The sequence below is a fragment of the Saimiri boliviensis genome, chromosome 3 (genome assembly GCF_048565385.1).
Source record: "Saimiri boliviensis isolate mSaiBol1 chromosome 3, mSaiBol1.pri, whole genome shotgun sequence".
NCBI lineage: Eukaryota > Metazoa > Chordata > Mammalia > Primates > Cebidae > Saimiri > Saimiri boliviensis.
In genome coordinates, this window is record NC_133451.1 from 192,094 (window position 1) to 210,890 (window position 18,797).

At 42.3% G+C, this 18,797-nt stretch overlaps 1 protein-coding gene across 5 annotated transcripts in view; it reads left to right on the plus strand.

Moving 5' to 3' along the window:
* Positions 1 to 562: 562 nt before the first annotated feature.
* Positions 563 to 18,797, plus strand: part of LOC120363082 (uncharacterized) — a 116,824-nt gene continuing 98,589 nt past the window's right edge. For 2 of the 5 annotated variants that reach the window (XR_012516773.1, XM_010332985.3), the window contains exons 1-3: positions 563 to 749; positions 7,912 to 8,038; positions 11,828 to 11,923. Coding sequence is in view for 3 of the 5 variants with exons in the window: in XM_010332985.3 (XP_010331287.2) it covers positions 747 to 749; positions 7,912 to 8,038; positions 11,828 to 11,923 (226 nt within the window). In the remaining 2 variants the exon portion in view is untranslated. Of the gene's footprint in view, positions 750 to 7,911; positions 8,039 to 8,102; positions 8,229 to 11,827; positions 11,924 to 18,797 lie in introns of those variants that run through there. The other 3 variants (XM_074395743.1, XM_074395744.1, XM_074395745.1) reach the window with 3 other exon arrangements.

Here is an 18,797-nt window from a genome sequence, read left to right on the forward strand (position 1 = left end):
GGCTCACGCCTGTAATCCCAGCACTTCGGGAGGCCGAGGCGAGTGGATCACGAGGTCAAGCGATCGAGACCATCCTGGTCAACATGGTGAAACCCCGTGTCTACTAAAAATACAAAAAATTAGCTGGGCGTGGTGGCGCGTGCCTGTAATCCCAGCTACTCAGGAGGCTGAGGCAGGAGAATTGCCTGAACCCAGGAGGCGGAGGTTGCGGTGAGGCGAGATCGCGCCATTGCACTCCAGCCTGGGTAACAAGAGCAAAATGCCCTCTCAAAAAAAAAAAAAAACAGGGAACGGAGGAGGTTGCGGTGAGCAGAGATTGCGCCACTGCACTCCAAATTGGAGGAGAAGAGCCAGACTCCGCCTCAAAAAAATAAAAATAAAAATAAAAAACTGCCTGAAAGTGCCGGAGGCCGGAGCCTGTCTTTTTCTCCTCACTCAGTGCAGTGTATGGTTGCAGCTTCTGTCACTGAAGGCCTGAGGGCGGGGATTGGGGTCCTATCCAATCAGAGTGCCGGAGTGACAACTGCCCAATCAGGCGCACAGCCAAAGAGGAGGGGGCGGCATCCGGGATCTGGCGGGGCCTTTGCCGCGCTTCAGCCCGAGCTCGGTTTAGAGCTTCGCTGCCTTGTGTCTTCCGCCCCCAGAGGCCCGGGTGACTCTGGCCCAGCCTCGGCCTCCGTCGCTCTGTGAGCTGCGGGCATCGCATGATTCGCAGCTGAGACTCCGCGACACCCTGAAGCCCAGAAATGGTGAGTGTGCGGGGCAGGGCGTCCCGAGGCCGGGGAGGCCTCCTCGGAACCGGCCGGAAATGGCGGCGGCGGCGGGACCGAGTGTGTGAGCCGAGTCCCCGCCGCCGCCGCTCGGCCGTCGGTCCTCAGTCCCCTCCGGTGGGGGACCCGGGCTCCCGTCGGCCCCCGCACGGCGGCTCTGGCCCGGCCTGCGGCCCTTCCTGTGCAGCTCTGCGCCCGCACCCGCAGCGTCCCCGGGCTGTGAGGTGAGGAGGAGCCGATCGGGAAGACGCCGGCGCGGCGTGCGCGGTGCCTGCGTGGGAGGCGCTGTGGTCCGGGGTCCCGCCGCTACTGGACCCCGTTCGGAATTAGATGGAGGCTCCGTGGAAACATGGAGTTCCTGTGAGCAAACGGGGACTCGGGGATGGGACGGCCCCGGCCGTGGCTCGTGGTTTGGGGGCTGCCCGCGGGTCTTGAAGGAAAGGCTTTTGTGAGGTGTGTGAGGGAGCGAAGCGAATCACCCGCCCGCCCCGACTTTCCCGCCGGTTCCCTCGCCCTGTGCGTGTCCCCCGCGTGGCGTTCCTGAGGGGCGTCTTTTCGAATCCACCGGCGTAGGTGCGCCCAGCGCTGCGCTGAGTTCTGAGCAGTTCTGCCACGTGATTGAGCCTGAGGAGGGTGTGGGCGCCCTTGGTTTGTAGGCAGGCGTTCAGAACTGGAGACGCGTGTCCAGAGGCAGGGACTGGCGTCTGCGGGGGGCAGCTGCGGGAAGAGCGCTGAGCTTGTGGGGTCGGCGCTGACCCTGGGTGGTGTCGTTAGTGAGTTGCTGGACGTCCCGTCCCGTTGGGGTTGGAGCGTTGACTGGTGTTGAGCAAACTCCGAACGTTTCCTCTCAGAAGAAAGACATGGCTGAGTCTGGGCTGGAGGGAGATGCCGGGTGTCCGCGGGAGACCCGGCCGGGTTCTGCACATGCGCTGTCCCACTGGGCACTGTCCTGTTCCTCCAGGTCTCCTCCCGGGGAGAGAGGGGACTGGGCACTTAGAGGAAAGGAGTTCTGAGAAACATTTCTTCCCTGCACCCTGCTGCCAGCCCTGTCCAAATGCTAACCCACTCCCGAGCACGCCTACTGGGAATTTGCACGGCCACACCCTTCCCAGAACAGGGGTCTACCCTCAGGAATTGTGCCCATGGCAGCTTTGCACTTAGAATTTTCTGCCAAAAACACACGCAGTGCCCAGAAGTTTCCTGGCTCATCTCAACCCCAGATACTGGATCTGTAGCAGGAGCCTGTTTCCTTTACCCACCCAGGCTTCTGGACCACCTAATCCTAATGTCTTCTGCCTTTATGGACACAGAAATCAGTCAGCATAGCCCTGCCTGGATCTGTACCTGTATCACAAACCAGTGCTTTAGTCAGTCCTGTCCTGCCCCCACCCATGTCTCTTGATAGCTCCTTTCTCTCTTCCTCTTTTAACTTCCCCACAAATCCTCTTCCCTATGCACACAGTGTGTCTAAGTTCATCCCTTACATGAAAGTATTTTCTTTTTTCTTTTTCTTTTTCTTTTTTTCTTTTTTTTTTTTTTGAGATGGAGTTAAACTCTTGTCACCCAGGCTGGAGTGCAGTGGCATGATCTTGGCTCACTGCAACCTCTGCCTCCCCAGGTTAAGTGATTCTCCTGCCTCACCTTCCCCTGTAGCTGGGATTACAGGCACCTGCTACCACGACCCGCTGATTTTTTTTTTTCTTTGTTTGTTTGTTTTTTAGTAGAGATGGGCTTTCCCCATGTTGGCCAGGCCGGTCTCAAACTCCTGACCTCAAGTGATCTGCCCACCTTGGCCTCCCAAAGTGTTAGGATTACAGGCATGAGCCACTGTGCCCAGCCATGTGCAAGTATTTACACTGGTTTTTGAAATATATTTAAATCATTTTAATCAGTTGAATAGGTTATTTGTCTTTTCTGACTCAGACTTGTCTTTAGGACCTGGGAACTATTGCTTTGAAATGTAAATAGCAAGAATATAAACCCTATTCCATAGCTGTTGTGGGAAGGTAGGAGACTGCCTTCAGCAGGTACCTTGCTCCACATTGCAAATCTCCATCCTGTCACGAAGATGTGGGAAGTTTATTTTTCCTTAGAATATTACCAATTAGAAAACCCAGGTGACCTCCCAAATTACTAGGTGAAGTTGTAATAAACTGTGTACGACAGATGGCGCTTTTAAGTCTTTTGCTTGAGAACTAATGATGGTACTTTTTTCTGTGTTTGCAGTCTCTTAGTAAATTGGCTGTGATGCACATCACATTTTGATTTAATTATATAACAAAACATTTTATTGCTGTTCTATTATGGTGGAGAGTTGTTTTAGGATTGGAGATTTTTGTTTGTTTGTTTGTTTGTTTTGTTTTTTGTTTTTTTTGTTTTTTGAGACATCAGGCTGGAGGGCACTGGTGTAATCTCAGCCACTGCAGTCGCCGCCTCCCAGGTTCAAGCAATTCTCTTGCCTCAGCCTCCTGAGTCGCTAGGATTACAGGTGCATACCACTACACCCAGGTACTTTTTTTTGTATTTTTTGTAGAGACGGGGTTTCACCATGTTGGCCATGATGGTCTCAATCTCCTGGCCTCCCAAAGTGCTGGGATTACAGGCAGGAACCACCATGCCCAGCCAATAATTTTTTTTTTAGTTTTATTTTCCACACACGGTCCAGAATTACCAGATACTATACACAAAGTGCCCACCAGGCTTTAGAGAGAAAAATCTTTGTTCTCAGGATTCCAGTCACAACACACAATTGTGCAACAAAGTACAGCAAAGTGCTTCCCAAAGCTGCAAACAAAATGGTCTTTCTTTTTGAGATCTACAGTCCCTTGTAGAGCAGTTATACTTGATTTCTGCAAAAATAACTTCAGGACAGCAATCTGTTATTTCACCTCTTTCACTGCTTCTGTCATCTTCAGATCTAACACTGATTCAGAAATCATGGGGCTAATAAACGAAGCAAGGATTATACATGTGCATTAATTAAATTTGAGAACTTTAATTCACTCCCTCCTCCCTTTGCTCAAATGCCCATAAATGTGCACAGCAGCACACCAGCCCTCCAAGACCTAAATGTACACTTCTAAATTCTGAATTTATGTCTTGGGATTTGAGAGAAGAAAAGAACTTTTTTTTTTTGAGATGGAGTTTCACTCTTGTCACTCAGGCTGGAGTGCAATGGCATGCATGATCTTGGCTCACTGCAACTTCCACCTCCTGGGTTCAAGCAGTTCTCCTGCCTCAGCTTTCTGAGTAGCTGGGATTATAGGCGTGCACCACTACACCCAGCTAATTTTTGTATTTTTAGTAGAGATGGGGTTTCACCATATTGGACAGGCTGGTCTCAAACTCCTGACTTGTGATCTGCCCACGTCGGCCTCCCAAAGTGCTGGGGTTATTTTGAGAGAATGTCTTGCTCTGTCAACAGGCTGGAGTGCAGCAGCACAGTCTCAACTCACTGCAACTTCTGCCTCCCAGGTTCAAGCGATTCTCTTGCCACAGCCTCCTGGCTAGCTGGGACTACAGGCACCCACCACCACACCCAGCTAATTTTTCTATTTTTAGTAGAGACAGGGTTTCACTGTATTGGCCAGGGTGGTCTCAAACTTCTGACCTTGTGATATGCTCACCTCAGCCTCCCAAAGTGCTGGGATTACAGACGTGAGCCACCACACCTGGACCCAAAAAGAACTTTTATCTATGTTTTTTAATTATCGAACCCAGAGATTTGTTAAAATGAGACCACAGTCATATACTGTTCTCTTCTTTGAACTATTTGTCTTTTGAAATTCCTTGCTGTTGGCACAAGTGGCTATCAGTTAACCCAGTAATGCCACACTGAACACTATAACCCATACCCTATAGCTTAACAATGTATATAGCCAATCACTAACCAATGTTACTTCTGTAAACCAATAAGAATTTCTGACAACTTTCTATCAGTTCCCTCTCTGCCTTCCTTTTTGCCTTTACAAATATATTTGTGATTGGAGTGTATATTCAGGGCAGCTCTTTGCTCTAGGGTTGCAATCTTCAAGCTTTGCCTACCCCCGCTCCCAAAAAAAAAAACAACTCTCTACTTATATTATGTTTATCCCAGCTTTTTCCTTTCAGGTCAAAATGTTCTTTAAAATGTGTTGAAGGAGCCTCCATGAGAGGATCTCTCTGGTTTTACTCTGCTTGAGGTATCCCCTAAAAATGCAGAGGCACATTGATCCCACCTAGAATCTGGACATAAAAGTTGACCTCTGCCTAGGATTCCCAAGACTGTAGGTTAAAGACATACAGAAAACTCACAGAACACTTTTTCTGCATAATGAGAGGTCAACATAGACATCTTAAGCCCCATTTTTAGAGTGGAGCCCTTTGACCTTTCCAGGTCTTGTTCAGTGACCTGCTACACAGCTGTGTGTGAGGCTTCTGATGTGAATAGAATACTGTGGCAAAATCTGTAAGTGTAAACAAGCTTCTTAGCAGTGGGAAGTCAAAGCCACAAAGTATCCAGAGCCATAATGACATGGAACCATAATCACAAGTGTGCCTTCCTTCTGTATACTGTGTTGCAGAAATACAGTATTTTGTCCTTCCCCTTACGTCAGAGTTAGCTGATCAGGGACAGGGGTTATCACATTTGGACCCAGGATCTGCAAGGCCACCAGGGCAGCTCTATTTGCACCCTATGAAGTCAGCCTGAGTGTCTCCTCCCTGGATTACTATGGGGGCATTGCATTGACCCAAGGTCACTGGGGACACTCTTACCAGCATCTTTGAGTAATTGAGATATTTAAGGATGTCCTGTGCAGACTGCGGTCAGTCTGACAAGAAGGTCTAATTCTGCTCCCATTTCAGAGAAAGAGAAATCATCCAGGGTTTGTTCCTCCGTCACAGAAAGAATCTCCTTGAATTGTACCCAGATAAGAATTGCTCCAGTTTTCTGGTTCTTCAGTGAAAAATGAGATCTGGAGACTCAAACTCATCAATAAGCTAATTGCTTCTATTTTATATAGTCATTAGAAAAAGACATGAAGCAGTCGTGGTCTCTACCATCGAGGAACTTGCAGTCTAGAGCACATGAATAAATGGTCGAATTTAGCATCATGTGTTCAGTACCAAGACAGAAACTGTACAGGAGACTTAAGCTTCATTTGGGTTATTTCCCTTTTCTTGTTTTGTGAGTTTCGATGCCACCACCTGATTGGCTATTCATTGACAGAAGAGAAGTTGTTATAATTATTATTTGTATTGTTTTCACCTTGCTGAGAATAAATAATTCGTTTCTAATATAATTGGTCTAAAAAAACATGAGGGTTTTGGAACTCTGGGAATCAAATTTCTTTTGGGCAGGCTTAGAAAAGACAAAACTGAAAATTCTTCTGGGTCTAGAGAACAGATGCCTAGGGTCCTCCTTCTGTCCCAACCCTGTCCAGATCCACCCTCTGATGAACCTTGTCCAGATCTGACCCTACACTGAAATTTCTCACAAAACTGCTTAGAGATCAGAGTTTAGGGTGGCTGTTTCTGCTGCCTCTCCAGAGCTGGTGCTCACAATTCCTGAAACCCAAAAGCTGATAAATGGGGAAAAGCTATATACTTTTGTGCCTTAAATTCTTTTTTATAAAATTAAAGTCAGTGTTTCTAGAGACATCCCATCCAGCATCCTGTTCTCCATCTCTGCAGTTTCAGTGTTTTTTTCACAAGTCTCAAAACTAAATACAAACACAAAAGTAAAAAGTTCCTCTGAATTGCACTTAATAGTTCCTTTCTGCATCTTTCCTATCTATATTGAGCTATTATTCAATGCATTAAAAAAAAATCAATGATAAGAAAACAAGAACAAATGGAAATGCTGGGGCCCTGCATTTCCTTCTTGGGAAGTGTGGGACACTTAGTACCTTCTTTTCAGGATGTTACAGAATTAACACACATAATGTGAACTTCCCAGCACACTGCTCTGTGACACACTCTGGGCATATAGTACATGCTCCATGAAGATCGCATTAATGAATGTGCATGTTTTTCAAACGCAGACTTAGTCAAACATTGCCACCATCTCCTGTCTTTGTAAACTTTAAGCGGCCTGCAGAGAATGCCATGTTTCAAAATGATGATTGGTGGTCTTGTCTTCAAATGTAAAGTATTTGTGTTGTGATAAGGTTGTTGGGGTTAGGGACTCTATGCTGTGCTGTATCTATGTTCTCTGGCTGAGTGGTATTTTAAAGGATCCAGGAAGAGGAATGTCAGCATTAACAGCAGACTTGCAATAAGAAGCTAATTCATGGACCCTTTTTAAACCTGCAGAATGTTGTTACTTACAGTGAGGCTTTGAATACCAAGTAACTTATATGCACATTGAACTTTAGAAGCAATGCTTGGCTGAGTGACTCTTAGCCTAGTCTTCTAGTAGGATCACATGGACAGTTTGAAGAGAAACCATCACCATTGCCTTCCCCACAGATCCTGTCTGTTTTTCTGAGTGGAAAAATTTCTGCTTCTTAAATTCCTCACATGATTCTACCACACGGCCAGGGTCAAATATGAGGGCTTCCAGACACTTTAATGAGAAGTGAATTGACCCTTTGTTCCAGTAAGTCACACAGGGCCTGCTCTGCTTGGTTTTGGTAGGGGCAGATCTGTGTATCCTATATTTCCATTGCAGCAACAGAAAGGCATGCCCTCCTTTTTCCTCAGAGTTACAGAATACTTTAGAGAACATTACAGAGTTGAAAGTTATTTTATCAGGTAATTCCAGTCAGTCTCATAAGTCAGAACTAGTTCTCTTAACTCATTACACCTGTAGTCAAATTAAGAACTCTGTCACGGCCGGGCCAAGTGGCTCACGCCTGTAATCCCAGCACTTTGCAAGGCTGAGGCGGGTGGATCACCTGAGATCAGAAGTTCAAGACCAGCCTGGCCAACATGGTGAAACCCTGTCTCTAATAAAAATTTTAAAAATCAACTGGGCATGGTGGCGGTTCCTGTAATCCCAGCTACTCAGGAGGCTGATGCAGAAGAATTGCTTGAGCCTGGGAGGCAAAGGTTGCAGTGAGCCAAGACTGTGCCACTGCACTCCAGCCTGGGCAACAGAGTGAGACTCCATTAAAAACAAAAAACAAAACTCTGTCACTTCCTAAATATGTATTTTCAGGAACTCTTAACATTCAGGGATGTGGCCATAGAATTCTCTCCGGAAGAGTGGACATGTCTGGACCCTGCCCAGCAGAATTTATATAGAGATGTGATGTTGGAGAACTACAGAAACCTGGTCTCCTTAGGTGAGGATAACTTTAATATGTAATTCCTAATACTTTTTTAGAGTTTTATTTTCTTCTTTTGTAGAATGTCTCTTGGAAGCTTCTGCTTTGTGTGAATTTCAGTTCCTCTCTTCAAGAAAAGATTGGCTGGGGATGGTGGTTCATGCCTGTATTCCAGCACTCTGGGAAGCCAACGTGGGACGATCACGAGGTCAGGCGTTCAAGACTAGCCCAGCCAACATGGTGAAATCCCATCTCTTCTAAAAATACAAAAATTAACCAGGTGTGATCATGCACACCTGTAATCCCAGCTATTAAGGAGGCTGAGACAGGAGTATGACTTGAACCAGGGAAATGAGGTTGCAATGAGCCGAGACCGCACCACTGCACTCCAGCCTACTGTAAAAAATAAAATATTTTTTTTCCTGTTTCTTTCTTTTTTTTTTAATTGCATTTTAGGTTTTGAGGTACATGTGAAGAACATGCAAGATTGTTGCATAGGTACACACATGGCAGTGTGATTTGCTGCCTTTCTCCCCTTCACCTATATCTGGCATTTCTCCCCATGGTATCTCTCCCCAGTTCCCCAACCCCAGCTGTCCCTCCCCTATTTCCCCGCCAACAGACCCCAGTGTGTGATGCTCCCCTCCCTGTGACCATGTGTTCTCATTGTTCAACACCTGCCTATGAGTGAGAACATGCAGTGTTTGATTTTCTGTTCTTGTGTCAGTTGTGCTGAGAATGATGGTTTCCAGGTTCATCCATTTACCTACAGAGGACATGAACTCATTGTTTTTGATGGCTGCATAATATTCCATGGTGTATATTTGCCACATTTTCCCTGTCCAGTCTATCATCAATGGGCATTTGGGTTGGTTCCATGTCTTTGCTATTGTAAACTATGCTACAATGAACATTCATCTGTATGTGCCCTTATAGTAGAAAGATTTATGATCCTTTGGATATATACCCAGTAATGGGATTGCTGGGTCAAATGGAATTTCTATGTCTAGGTCCTTGAGGAATTACCACATTGTCTTCCACAATGGTTGAACTAATTTACACTCCCACCAACAGTGTAAAAGTGTTCCTATTTCTCCACATCCTCTCCAGGATCTGTTGTCTTAGGTCCCATTTGTCCATTTTGGCTTTTGTTGCCAATGCTTTTGGTGTTTTGATCATGAAGTCCTCCTTGCCTACGCCTATGTCCTGAATGGTTTTGTCTGGATTTTATTCTAGGGTTTTTATGGTGTTAGGTCTTATGTTTAAGTCTTTAATCCATCTGGAGTTAATTTTAGTGTAAGGTGTCAGGAAGGAGTCCAGTTTCTGCTTTCTGCACATGGCTAGCCAGTTTTCCCAACACCATTTATTTAACAGAGAATCCTTTTCCCATTGCTTGTTTTTGTCAGGTTTGTCAAATATCAGATGGTTGTAGATGTGTGGCATTGCCTCTGAGCCATTGGTCTATATCTCTGTTTTGGTACCAGTACCATGCTGTTTTGATCACTGTAACCTTGTAATGTAGTTTGAAGTCCAGTAGTGTGATGCCTCCTGCTTTGTTCTTTTTGCTTAGAATTGACTTGGCTATGCGGGCTCTCTTTTGGTTCCATATGAAGTTAAGGTAGTTTTTTCCAGTTCTGTGAAGGTCATTGATAGCTTGATGGGGATAGCATTGAATCTATAAATTACTTTGGGCAGTATGGCCATTTTCACTATATTGATTCTTCCTAACCATGAACATGGAATGTTTCTCCATATGTTTGTGTCCTATCTTACTTCGTTGAGCAGTGACTTGTAGTTCTCCTTGAAGAGGTATTTACATCCTTTGTTAGTTGTATTCCTAGGTATTTTATTCTCTTTGTAGCAATTGTGAATGGCAGTTTGTTCTTGATTTGGCTCTCTTAAAGTCTGTTATTGGTGTATAGGAATGCCTGTGATTCTTGCACATTGATTTTGTATCCTGAGACTTTGCTGAAGTTGATTATCAGTTTCAGGGGATTTTGGGCTGAGACGTTGGGGTCTTCTAAATATACAATCATGTCATCTGCAGATAGAGACAGTTTGACTTCCTCCTTTCCTATTTGAATACCCTTTATTTGTTTTTCTTGCCTGATAGCTCTGGCTAGAACTTCCAGTACTAGATTGAATAGGAGTGGTGAGAGAGGGCATCCTTGTCTAGTGCCAGATTTCAAAGGGAATGCTTCCAGTTTTTGCCCATTCAGCATGATATTGGCTGTTGGTTTGTCATAAATAGCTTTTATTATTTTGAGATACGTTCCATCAGTACTTAGTTTATTGAGAGGGTTTTTAGCATAAAGGGCTGTTGAATTTTGTCAAAGGCCTTCTCTGCATCGATTGAGATAATCATGTGGTTTTTGTCTTTGGTTCTGTTTATGCGGTGAATTACGTTTATAGACTTGCGTGTGTTGAACCAGCCTTGCATCCCCGGGATGAAGCCTGCTTGATCATGGTAGTTAAGCTTTTTGATGTGCTGTTGCGGTTGGCTTGCCAGTATTTTATTGAAGATTTTTGCATCTATGTTCATGATGGATATTGGCCTAAAGTTTCCTTTTCTTGCTGAGTCTCTGCTGGGTTTTGGTATCAGGATGATGTTGGTCTCACAAAATGATTTGGGAAGGATTTCCTCTTTTTGGATTATTTGGAATAATTTCAGAAGGAAGGGTACCAGCTCCTCTTTGTATGTCTGGTAGAATTCAGCTGTGAACCTATCTGGATCTGGGCGTTTTTTGGGTGGTAGGCTCTTAATTGCTGCCTTAACTTCAGACCTTGTTATTTGTCTATTCAGGGTTTAGACTTCTTCCTGGTTTAGGCTTGGGAGGATGTGAGTGTCCAGGAATTTATCCATTTCTTCCAGGTTTACTGGTTTATGTGCATAGAGTTGTTTGTAATAATCTCTGGTGATGGTTTGAATTTCTGTAGAATCTGTGGTGATATCTCCTTTATTGTTTTTTATTGGCATCTATTTGATTATTCTCTCTTTTCTTTTTTATTAATCTGGCTAGTGGTCTGTCTATTATGTTGATCTTTTCGCAAAACCAACTCCTGGATTTATTGAGTTTTTTTCTGAAGGGTTTTTTGTGTGTCTGTCTTCTTCAGTTCTGCTCTGATCTTAGTTATTTCTTGTATTCTGCTAGGTTTTGAGATTTTTTGATAAAAAATAAAATCTTTAGTATGTTTCATCTTTATGTAAAACTCTTGAGCTAATTTGTGTCCTTCACTCTAGGTTAGTGGTAATTCTATATATAAATGACATAAAATAATTGTCTTTCACATCTTAAAATGCTATTCGCACCACTTATTTTTGATTCAGTAGTACTTGGTAGTGGAGCTTAAAGCCCACAGATTTAAAATATTTAAATATTCTTTTCTTTTTTTGAGACAGAGTCTTGCTCTGTCACCCAGGCTAGAAGTGCAGTGGCATGGTCTTGGCTCACTGCAATCTCCACCTCCTGGGTTCAAGCAATTCTCCTGCCTCAGCCTCCCAAGTAGCTGGGATTATAGGCACCTGCCACTGCGCTTGGCTAATTTTTGTATTTTTAGTAGAGATGGGGTTTTGCCATCTTTGCTAGGCTGGTCTGGAACTCCTGACCTCGTGATCCTCCTGCCTCAGCCTCCCAAAGTGCTGGGATTACAGGCATGAGCCACCACGCCCAGCCAAAATACTTAAATATTCTAAAGATTAATTTTCTAGAATCTGCCATAATATCTCTATTCTACTTGTCATAGTGCTACGTTGGTAATTGGAGTATCCCCAGCAATAGTCATGTTAATTTTTTTTTAATAAAACAGGTGTGGCTATCTCTAACCCAGACCTGGTCACCTGTCTGGAGCAAAGAAAAGAACCCTGCAATGTGAAGATACGTGAGACAGTAGCCAAACCCCGAGGTAGGTGACAGTGAACGAACGAGAGGACACAGGCAAGGAGGCCAAAGGTCAAGAAAGAAGCCTGGCCTTAACATGTAGTTTGAGAAGCTCTGTGCCAGTAAAAATAATTTCTGGAAAGGCTGCATTTTTTCTCATATTCACAAATAAGGTCATTTTCTGTCCCATGCTTTTAAATCTAATAATTCTGTTTTTCCTTTAGTGAGCTCCCTTCAAGTTTACAGGGAAAGCCATGGTCTACTTTATCACTTATAAAGGGCTCCATGATCTGACTTGTTCCATTGCTTTTGGAGACCTGGGAATATTTGAATAATTGAGGAGCTCTGTTAAAGGTTTTTTTTTTCTTCCAAATACTGTTTTTTGCATCATGTCTAAAATGTGTAAGGTGAGTAATGGACATACTGGGATTTGGTTCAGAAATCCCAGGAACACATGTTGGACATCTCTTCTGCTTAGTGATTTTTTTTTTTTTTTTTGAGACGGACTTTCACTCTTGCCCAGGCTGGAGTGCAATGGCGCGATCTCGGCTCACCGCAACCTCCGCCTCCTGGGTTCAGGCAATTCTCCTGCCTCAGCCTCCTGAGTAGCTGGGATTACAGGCACGCGCCACCGTGCCCAGCTAATTTTTTGTATTTTAAGTAGAGACGGGGTTTCACCTTGTTGACCAGGATGGTCTCGATCTCTTGACTTCGTGATCCACTCGCCTCGGCCTCCCAAAGTGCTGGGATTACAGGCTTGAGCCACCGCGCCTGGCTGCTTAGTGATTTTGAATCCTATAGAGGTTACAAATGTAATTCTACAAAAATTCTTACTCAGCAATTTTATCAGAACAATAAGCATTTTTCTAAATCTGAAAAAATGTAATTTTATTTTACTTTAAAATATTCTTGTTTTAATGTAAACTGAAATTTGGAAGTTTTCAAATTATTTAAAGCACAGTTTCCAACCTTTTGGCTTCCCTGGACCATACTGGAAAAAAAAAATAGTCTTGGCCACACATGAAATACACTAACATTAATAATAGCTGAAGAGGAAAAACAGAAAAAAAAAAGTCTTGTGAATAATTTTTGTGATATCCACCACCACAGATAAGCAAAAATGTCCTCACATTCAAAGGGTTGCACCACTGGTTTAAAGTATCTACTCACCTTCTAGATTTCTTAAATGCACTGTGTTATTAACCAGCTTAGAGCATATTTCTTAATAGCTATTATCCTATAATTTTATCTTATTTAGTAGGAAGCCTTCTGAAATTCTCTGTTATTGAGATCTATATATAAAAATGTGTGTCTCACACACATACACACACCTATGTAAGTTATATATGTGTATAATAAATTCTCACTTAACTTTGTTGATAGGTTTCTGGAAACAGTAAGTGAAGCAACATATTGTGTGAGAAAACTAATTTTACCAGAGTATAATGGATATAGACAAGAGTTATGTTTGCATGACATATAGCAACATTGCTTCATTTAATGATGTAGTTATCAAGAACCTATTTTGAACATAAAATGAGGGCTTATTGTACATCCGTGTTTATATGACTTGGATTTTTCTGATAAATAAAAAAGTTGTGTAACTATTTAATGTGTACAATGTAATGGTTTAATATATCTAGTAAAATAAAATATACTCAAGTTGATGAACACATCTATTACCTCATGTAGATGAGCATTTTTTTTTTTTTTGAGGCAGTCTCACTCCGTCACCAGGCGCCAGGCTGGAGTGCAGTGATGCGACCTTGGCCTACTGCAGCTTCCGCCTCCCAGGTTCGAACAATTCTCCTGCCTCAGCCTCCCAAGTAGCTGGGACTACAGGCAGGCGCCACCATGCCCAGCTAATTTTTTTGTATTTTTAGTAGAGACGGGGTTTCACCATGTTGGCCAGGATGGTCTTGATCTCTTGACCTCGTGATCCGCACGCCTCGGCCTCCCAAAGTGCTGGGATTACAGGCATGAGCCACTGCACCTGCCAGCAATTTTTTTTTATAGTAAGAACACTTAAGGTCTACTGTTGTAGCAAATCATAAGCATACATTACAGTATTACTAACTATAAACACAGTACTATTTTGCTGATCTAATGGGAATGTACTTTAGATTTTTCAGAGTTGTACTCAGCTTATAACTAAAAATTTGTATTCTTTGAACATGAATGACATCTCCATTTCCCACCCTCTGGCACTGATAACCACCATTCTGCTCTCTGCTTCTATGAGTTTACATTTTTAAGTTTCTCATCTAACTGAGAAGATGCAGTTTCTTTTCCTATCTGTGTTTGGCTTATTTCATTTAGCATAATGTCCTCCGGGTCTATCCATGTTGTAAATGGCTAGATTTCCTTCTCTCTTCTGGCTGAATAGTATTCTACTGTGTGTATATATACACACACACATATATACTCTATTGTGTGTGTGTGTATATATGTGTGTGTATATATATAAAATATATAATTATATATATAATTTTGTCTTACGTATTCTATATATACACACTCTATTGCATACACACACACATACACACACACACACACACACACACACAGACCCCATATTTTGGCCATTGTAAACAATACTACAATGAACATGGGGCTAAAGATACTTCTTTGAGGTACTAATTTTATTTCCCTTGGTAATATGCCCAGAAGTGGTATTGCTGGATTATATACTTCTATTTTTATTTTTTACTGTTTTGTTATGATGAATTTATTAATTTGCATCTCACCATCAGCATACAGATTTTCCCTTGTTATGTATGTTTGTTTTGGGGGTGAAAAACTCACCTTTTGCCTATTTTTGAATGGGTTATCGTTTTGCTTTGAATTTCAGAAGTTTCTTGTACATTTTGGATTTTAACTTCTTATCAGATATGTGGCTTTCAAATATTTTTCTATTTTGCATGCTTTAAAAAAAATTTTTTTCCCTTTGCTTTGTAGAAGCTGTTTACTTTGATGCAATCTTACTCGTTTGTATTTTATTCTGTTGCTGTGCTTTTAATGTCATATCAAAAAAGTTATTGCCAAGACCAATATCAACAGGTTATTCCCTATGTTTTCTTCAGGAGTTTTAAGTTTTTATGTCTTACATTTAAGTCTTTTATTTTGAGTTGATTTGGAGGTATGGTGTAAGAAAATGTTCTACTTTTTTATTTTGCTTGTGGATATCCAATTTTTCCTGGCACCATGTATTGGCAAGACTATACTTTCTGCCTTGCATATTCTTGGTGCCCTTATCAAAGATTAGTTTATCTTGTATACATGGATTTGTTTCTAGGCTCTCTATTCTGTTTTATTGGTTTTTGTATCTGTTTTTATGCACATACCATACTCCTGATTACTGTAACCTTCTTATAAAGTTTGAAATTAGAGTATGAGGTCCCAGCTTCTTTCTCAGTATTGCTCATGTTAAAGTTGTTGAAGGTTACACTTATGTTTTACAATTGTGTTTTCTATTACTGTAAAAAATGACACTAAATTTTCACAGTGAATATATAGATCACTTTTGATAATATGATACTTTGACAATATTAGTTATCCTAATGGAATATGTTTCCATTTATTTGTGTCTACTATAATTTCTGTCATTAATATCTTATTGTATTTAATGTATACGTATTTAATCTCATCAGTTAAATTTATTTTAATTAAGTTATTTAAAAATTTTTTTTGTTGTACTTTAGGTTCTGGGGTACATGTGCAGATCATGCAGGATTGTTGCATAGGTACATACATGGCAAGGTAGTTTGCTGCCTCCATCCCCCCACCGTCACCTATATCTAGCATTTCTCCCCATGTTATTTCTCCTCACCCTCCCCACCTCCCACTGTCCCTCCATTAGCCCCCGATAACAGATCCCAGTGTGTGATGCTGTCCTTCCTGTGTTCATGTGTTCTCATTGTTCAACACCCACCTATGAGCGAGAACATGTGGTATTTGGTTTTCTGTTCCTGTGTCAGTTTGCTGAGAATAATGGTTTCCAGATTCATCAGTGTCCCTACAAAGAACATGAACTCATCCTTTTTTATGGCTGTGTAGTACTCCATGGTGTATTATGTTCCACATTTTCTTTATCCAGTCTATCATTGATGGGCATTTTGTTTGTTCCAGGTCTTTGCTATTGTAAACGGTGCCACAATGAACATATGTGTGCATGTGTCTTTATAATAGAATGCTTTATAATCCTTTGGGTATATACCCAGTAATGGGATTGCTGGGTCAAATGGAATTTCTATTTCTAGATCCTTGAGGAATCGCAACACTGTCTTCTACAATGGTTGAACTAATTTACACTCCCACCGACAGTGTAAAAGTGTTCCTTTTTAGGCTGGGCACGGTGGCTCAAGCCTGTAATCCCAGCACTTTGGGAGGCCAAGGCGGGCAGATCACAAGGTCAAGAGATCGAGACCATCCTGGTCAACATGGTGAAACCCCGTCTCTACTAAAAATACAAAAATTAACTGGGCATGGTGGCGCGTGCCTATAATCCCAGCTACTCAGGAGGCTGAGGCAGGAGAATTGCCTGAACCCAGGAGGTGGAGGTTGCGGTGAGCCGAGATCGTGCCATTGCACTCCAACCTGGGTAACGAGAGAAACTCCATCTCAAAAAAAAAAAAAAGAAGTGTTCCTTTTTCTCCACATCCTCTCCAACATCTGTTGTCTCCTGATTTTTTAATGATCACCATTCTAACTGGCACAAGATGGTACCTCAGTGTGGTTTTGATTTGCCTTTCTGTGATGACCAATGATGATGAACGTTTTTTCATGTTTGTTGGCCTCATAAATGTCTTCTTTTGAAAAGTGTCTGTTCATATCTTTCACCCACTTTTGAATGGGTTAGTTTTTTTCTTGTAAATCTGCTTTACTTCTTTGTAGATTCTGGATATTAGGTCTTTGTCAGATGGGTAGATTGCAAAAATTTTTCCCATTCTGTTGGTTGTTGGTTCACTCTAATTATTGTTTCTTTTGCTGTGCAGAAACTCTCAAGTTTAATTAGATCCCATTTGTCTATTTTGGCTTTTCTTTCTTTCTTTTTTGGAAAGTTTTTTGTTACTATTTGGAAATGCAACAAATATTTGTATGTTGGACCAGGTCCAGGGGCTCATTTCTGTAATCCCAGCACTTTCAGAGGCCAAGACTGGTGGATCACTTGAGCACAGGCGTTTAAGATGAACCTGGGCAACAGAGTATGAATTCTGAAATCTGAGACAGGTCTCAGTTAATGTAGAAAGTTTATTTTGCCAAGGTTGAGGACTCGTGCCCATGACATAGCCTCAGGAATTCCTTGACAACATATGCCCAAGGTGGTTTGGGCACAACTTGGTTTTATACATTTTAAGGAGACATGAGACATAAATCAATATATGTAACTTATACATTGGTTCCATCCTGAAAGGCAGGACAATTCAAGCAGGGATAGGGTTTCTAAGTCATAGGTATAGGAGAAAGAGACAAATGCTGCATTCTTTGGAGTTTCTGATTTGCCTGTCCGAAGGAGGCAATCAGATGTGCATTTATCTCAGTCAGCAGAGGGATGACTTTGAATAGAATGAGAGGCTGGTTTGCCCTAGGCAGTTCCCATCTTGACTTAGTGATTTTGGGGGCCCCAAGATTTCTAAGATTTATTTTCCTGTCTTAAGATTATGTATCCTGATGCTTTAACAAATACATTTACTAGTTCAGTTTTTGTTGATTTACTCTAGAGTTTATATATATATATATGCATAATTATATAATCTACAAACAGTAAAATTTTTATTTCTTTTCCAAAGCTGGAGAGCTTTGTTCTCCTTTTCCTTGCCTAATTGTTCTGATGCAAATTTTTAGTAATATGTTAAGATAGAAGCTGTGACCCTGGAGGCAGGCCTGCAGATTTTGGCCTTGGCTATGGTCTCTGAAGCAGCCCTGTGTGTCTGTACATTTGAAGGATCTAACAATGATTACAGTTTCTATAATTAGTTCTGGCAGGTAAAGATCTCCTTTTGTTCTGTCCCCAGGCTGATGAGATTACCTCTAGGGTTACAGAGAAGGATTGTAGCTGAGTCACACAGGGTCTGCTGTGGGGTCTGCTTTTGATGGTTGTGTTACCAGAGATTTGGACAGTCACAGATTCTTTCTGGGCCTTCAAAAGATTAAATTCCCTTGAGGACATTAATCTATATGGCAAAAAGTAAGGTAGGGTTTTGAAAGTCGTCTGCATGTGATGGGCTAAGTACTAAAAGTACTGCTCTAAATCATATCTCATTCATACCAAGTGTATGAATAGGATTGCCTTCTACTGACTACCAGGGGAACAGTTTTCACAGGTCTTTCTGGGTCTCTGAGTGTGTACAACTGGCCATGGACTATGGCTCTGAGGGCTAGAACTGAGTCACAGGGCTGCTTCAGGGACCACAGCTGAGGCTAAGATCTGTAGGCCTGCCTCCAGGGTTATGGCTGAGTGTGTCTTCTTGCAGGTCTCTTGATGGGAAGGACCACATGTGTACTATAGCTGAGAGGAGTTTGAAAAAGGTTGCAGAACTGCTTCAGAAGCCTTAGTTAAGACCAAGCTTGGTGTGCTATGTTTTGTGTGCAGCCGTGTATATGGGCTCTGGAGTTAGCCACCTGGGTAAGGTCCTGCTTTTTCCAAATGTCCTTACTTGATCTTTGGCTCCACGGAGGTTTCACACCCCTAAAAAGGCAAGCACCTTTCTACTTAGGTTTTCTGTGAGTCTACTACTTAAGATATCTTACATAAGTGAAATCACACACTGTCACTTTGTTGGTGTCTTATTTCACTTAAAATAATGGCTTTAAGATTTTTTCTTATTGTAGCATCTGACAAGATAGTTTCATTTGAAGCTAAAGAATATTTCATTGTATGTATAAACCACATGTTTTTA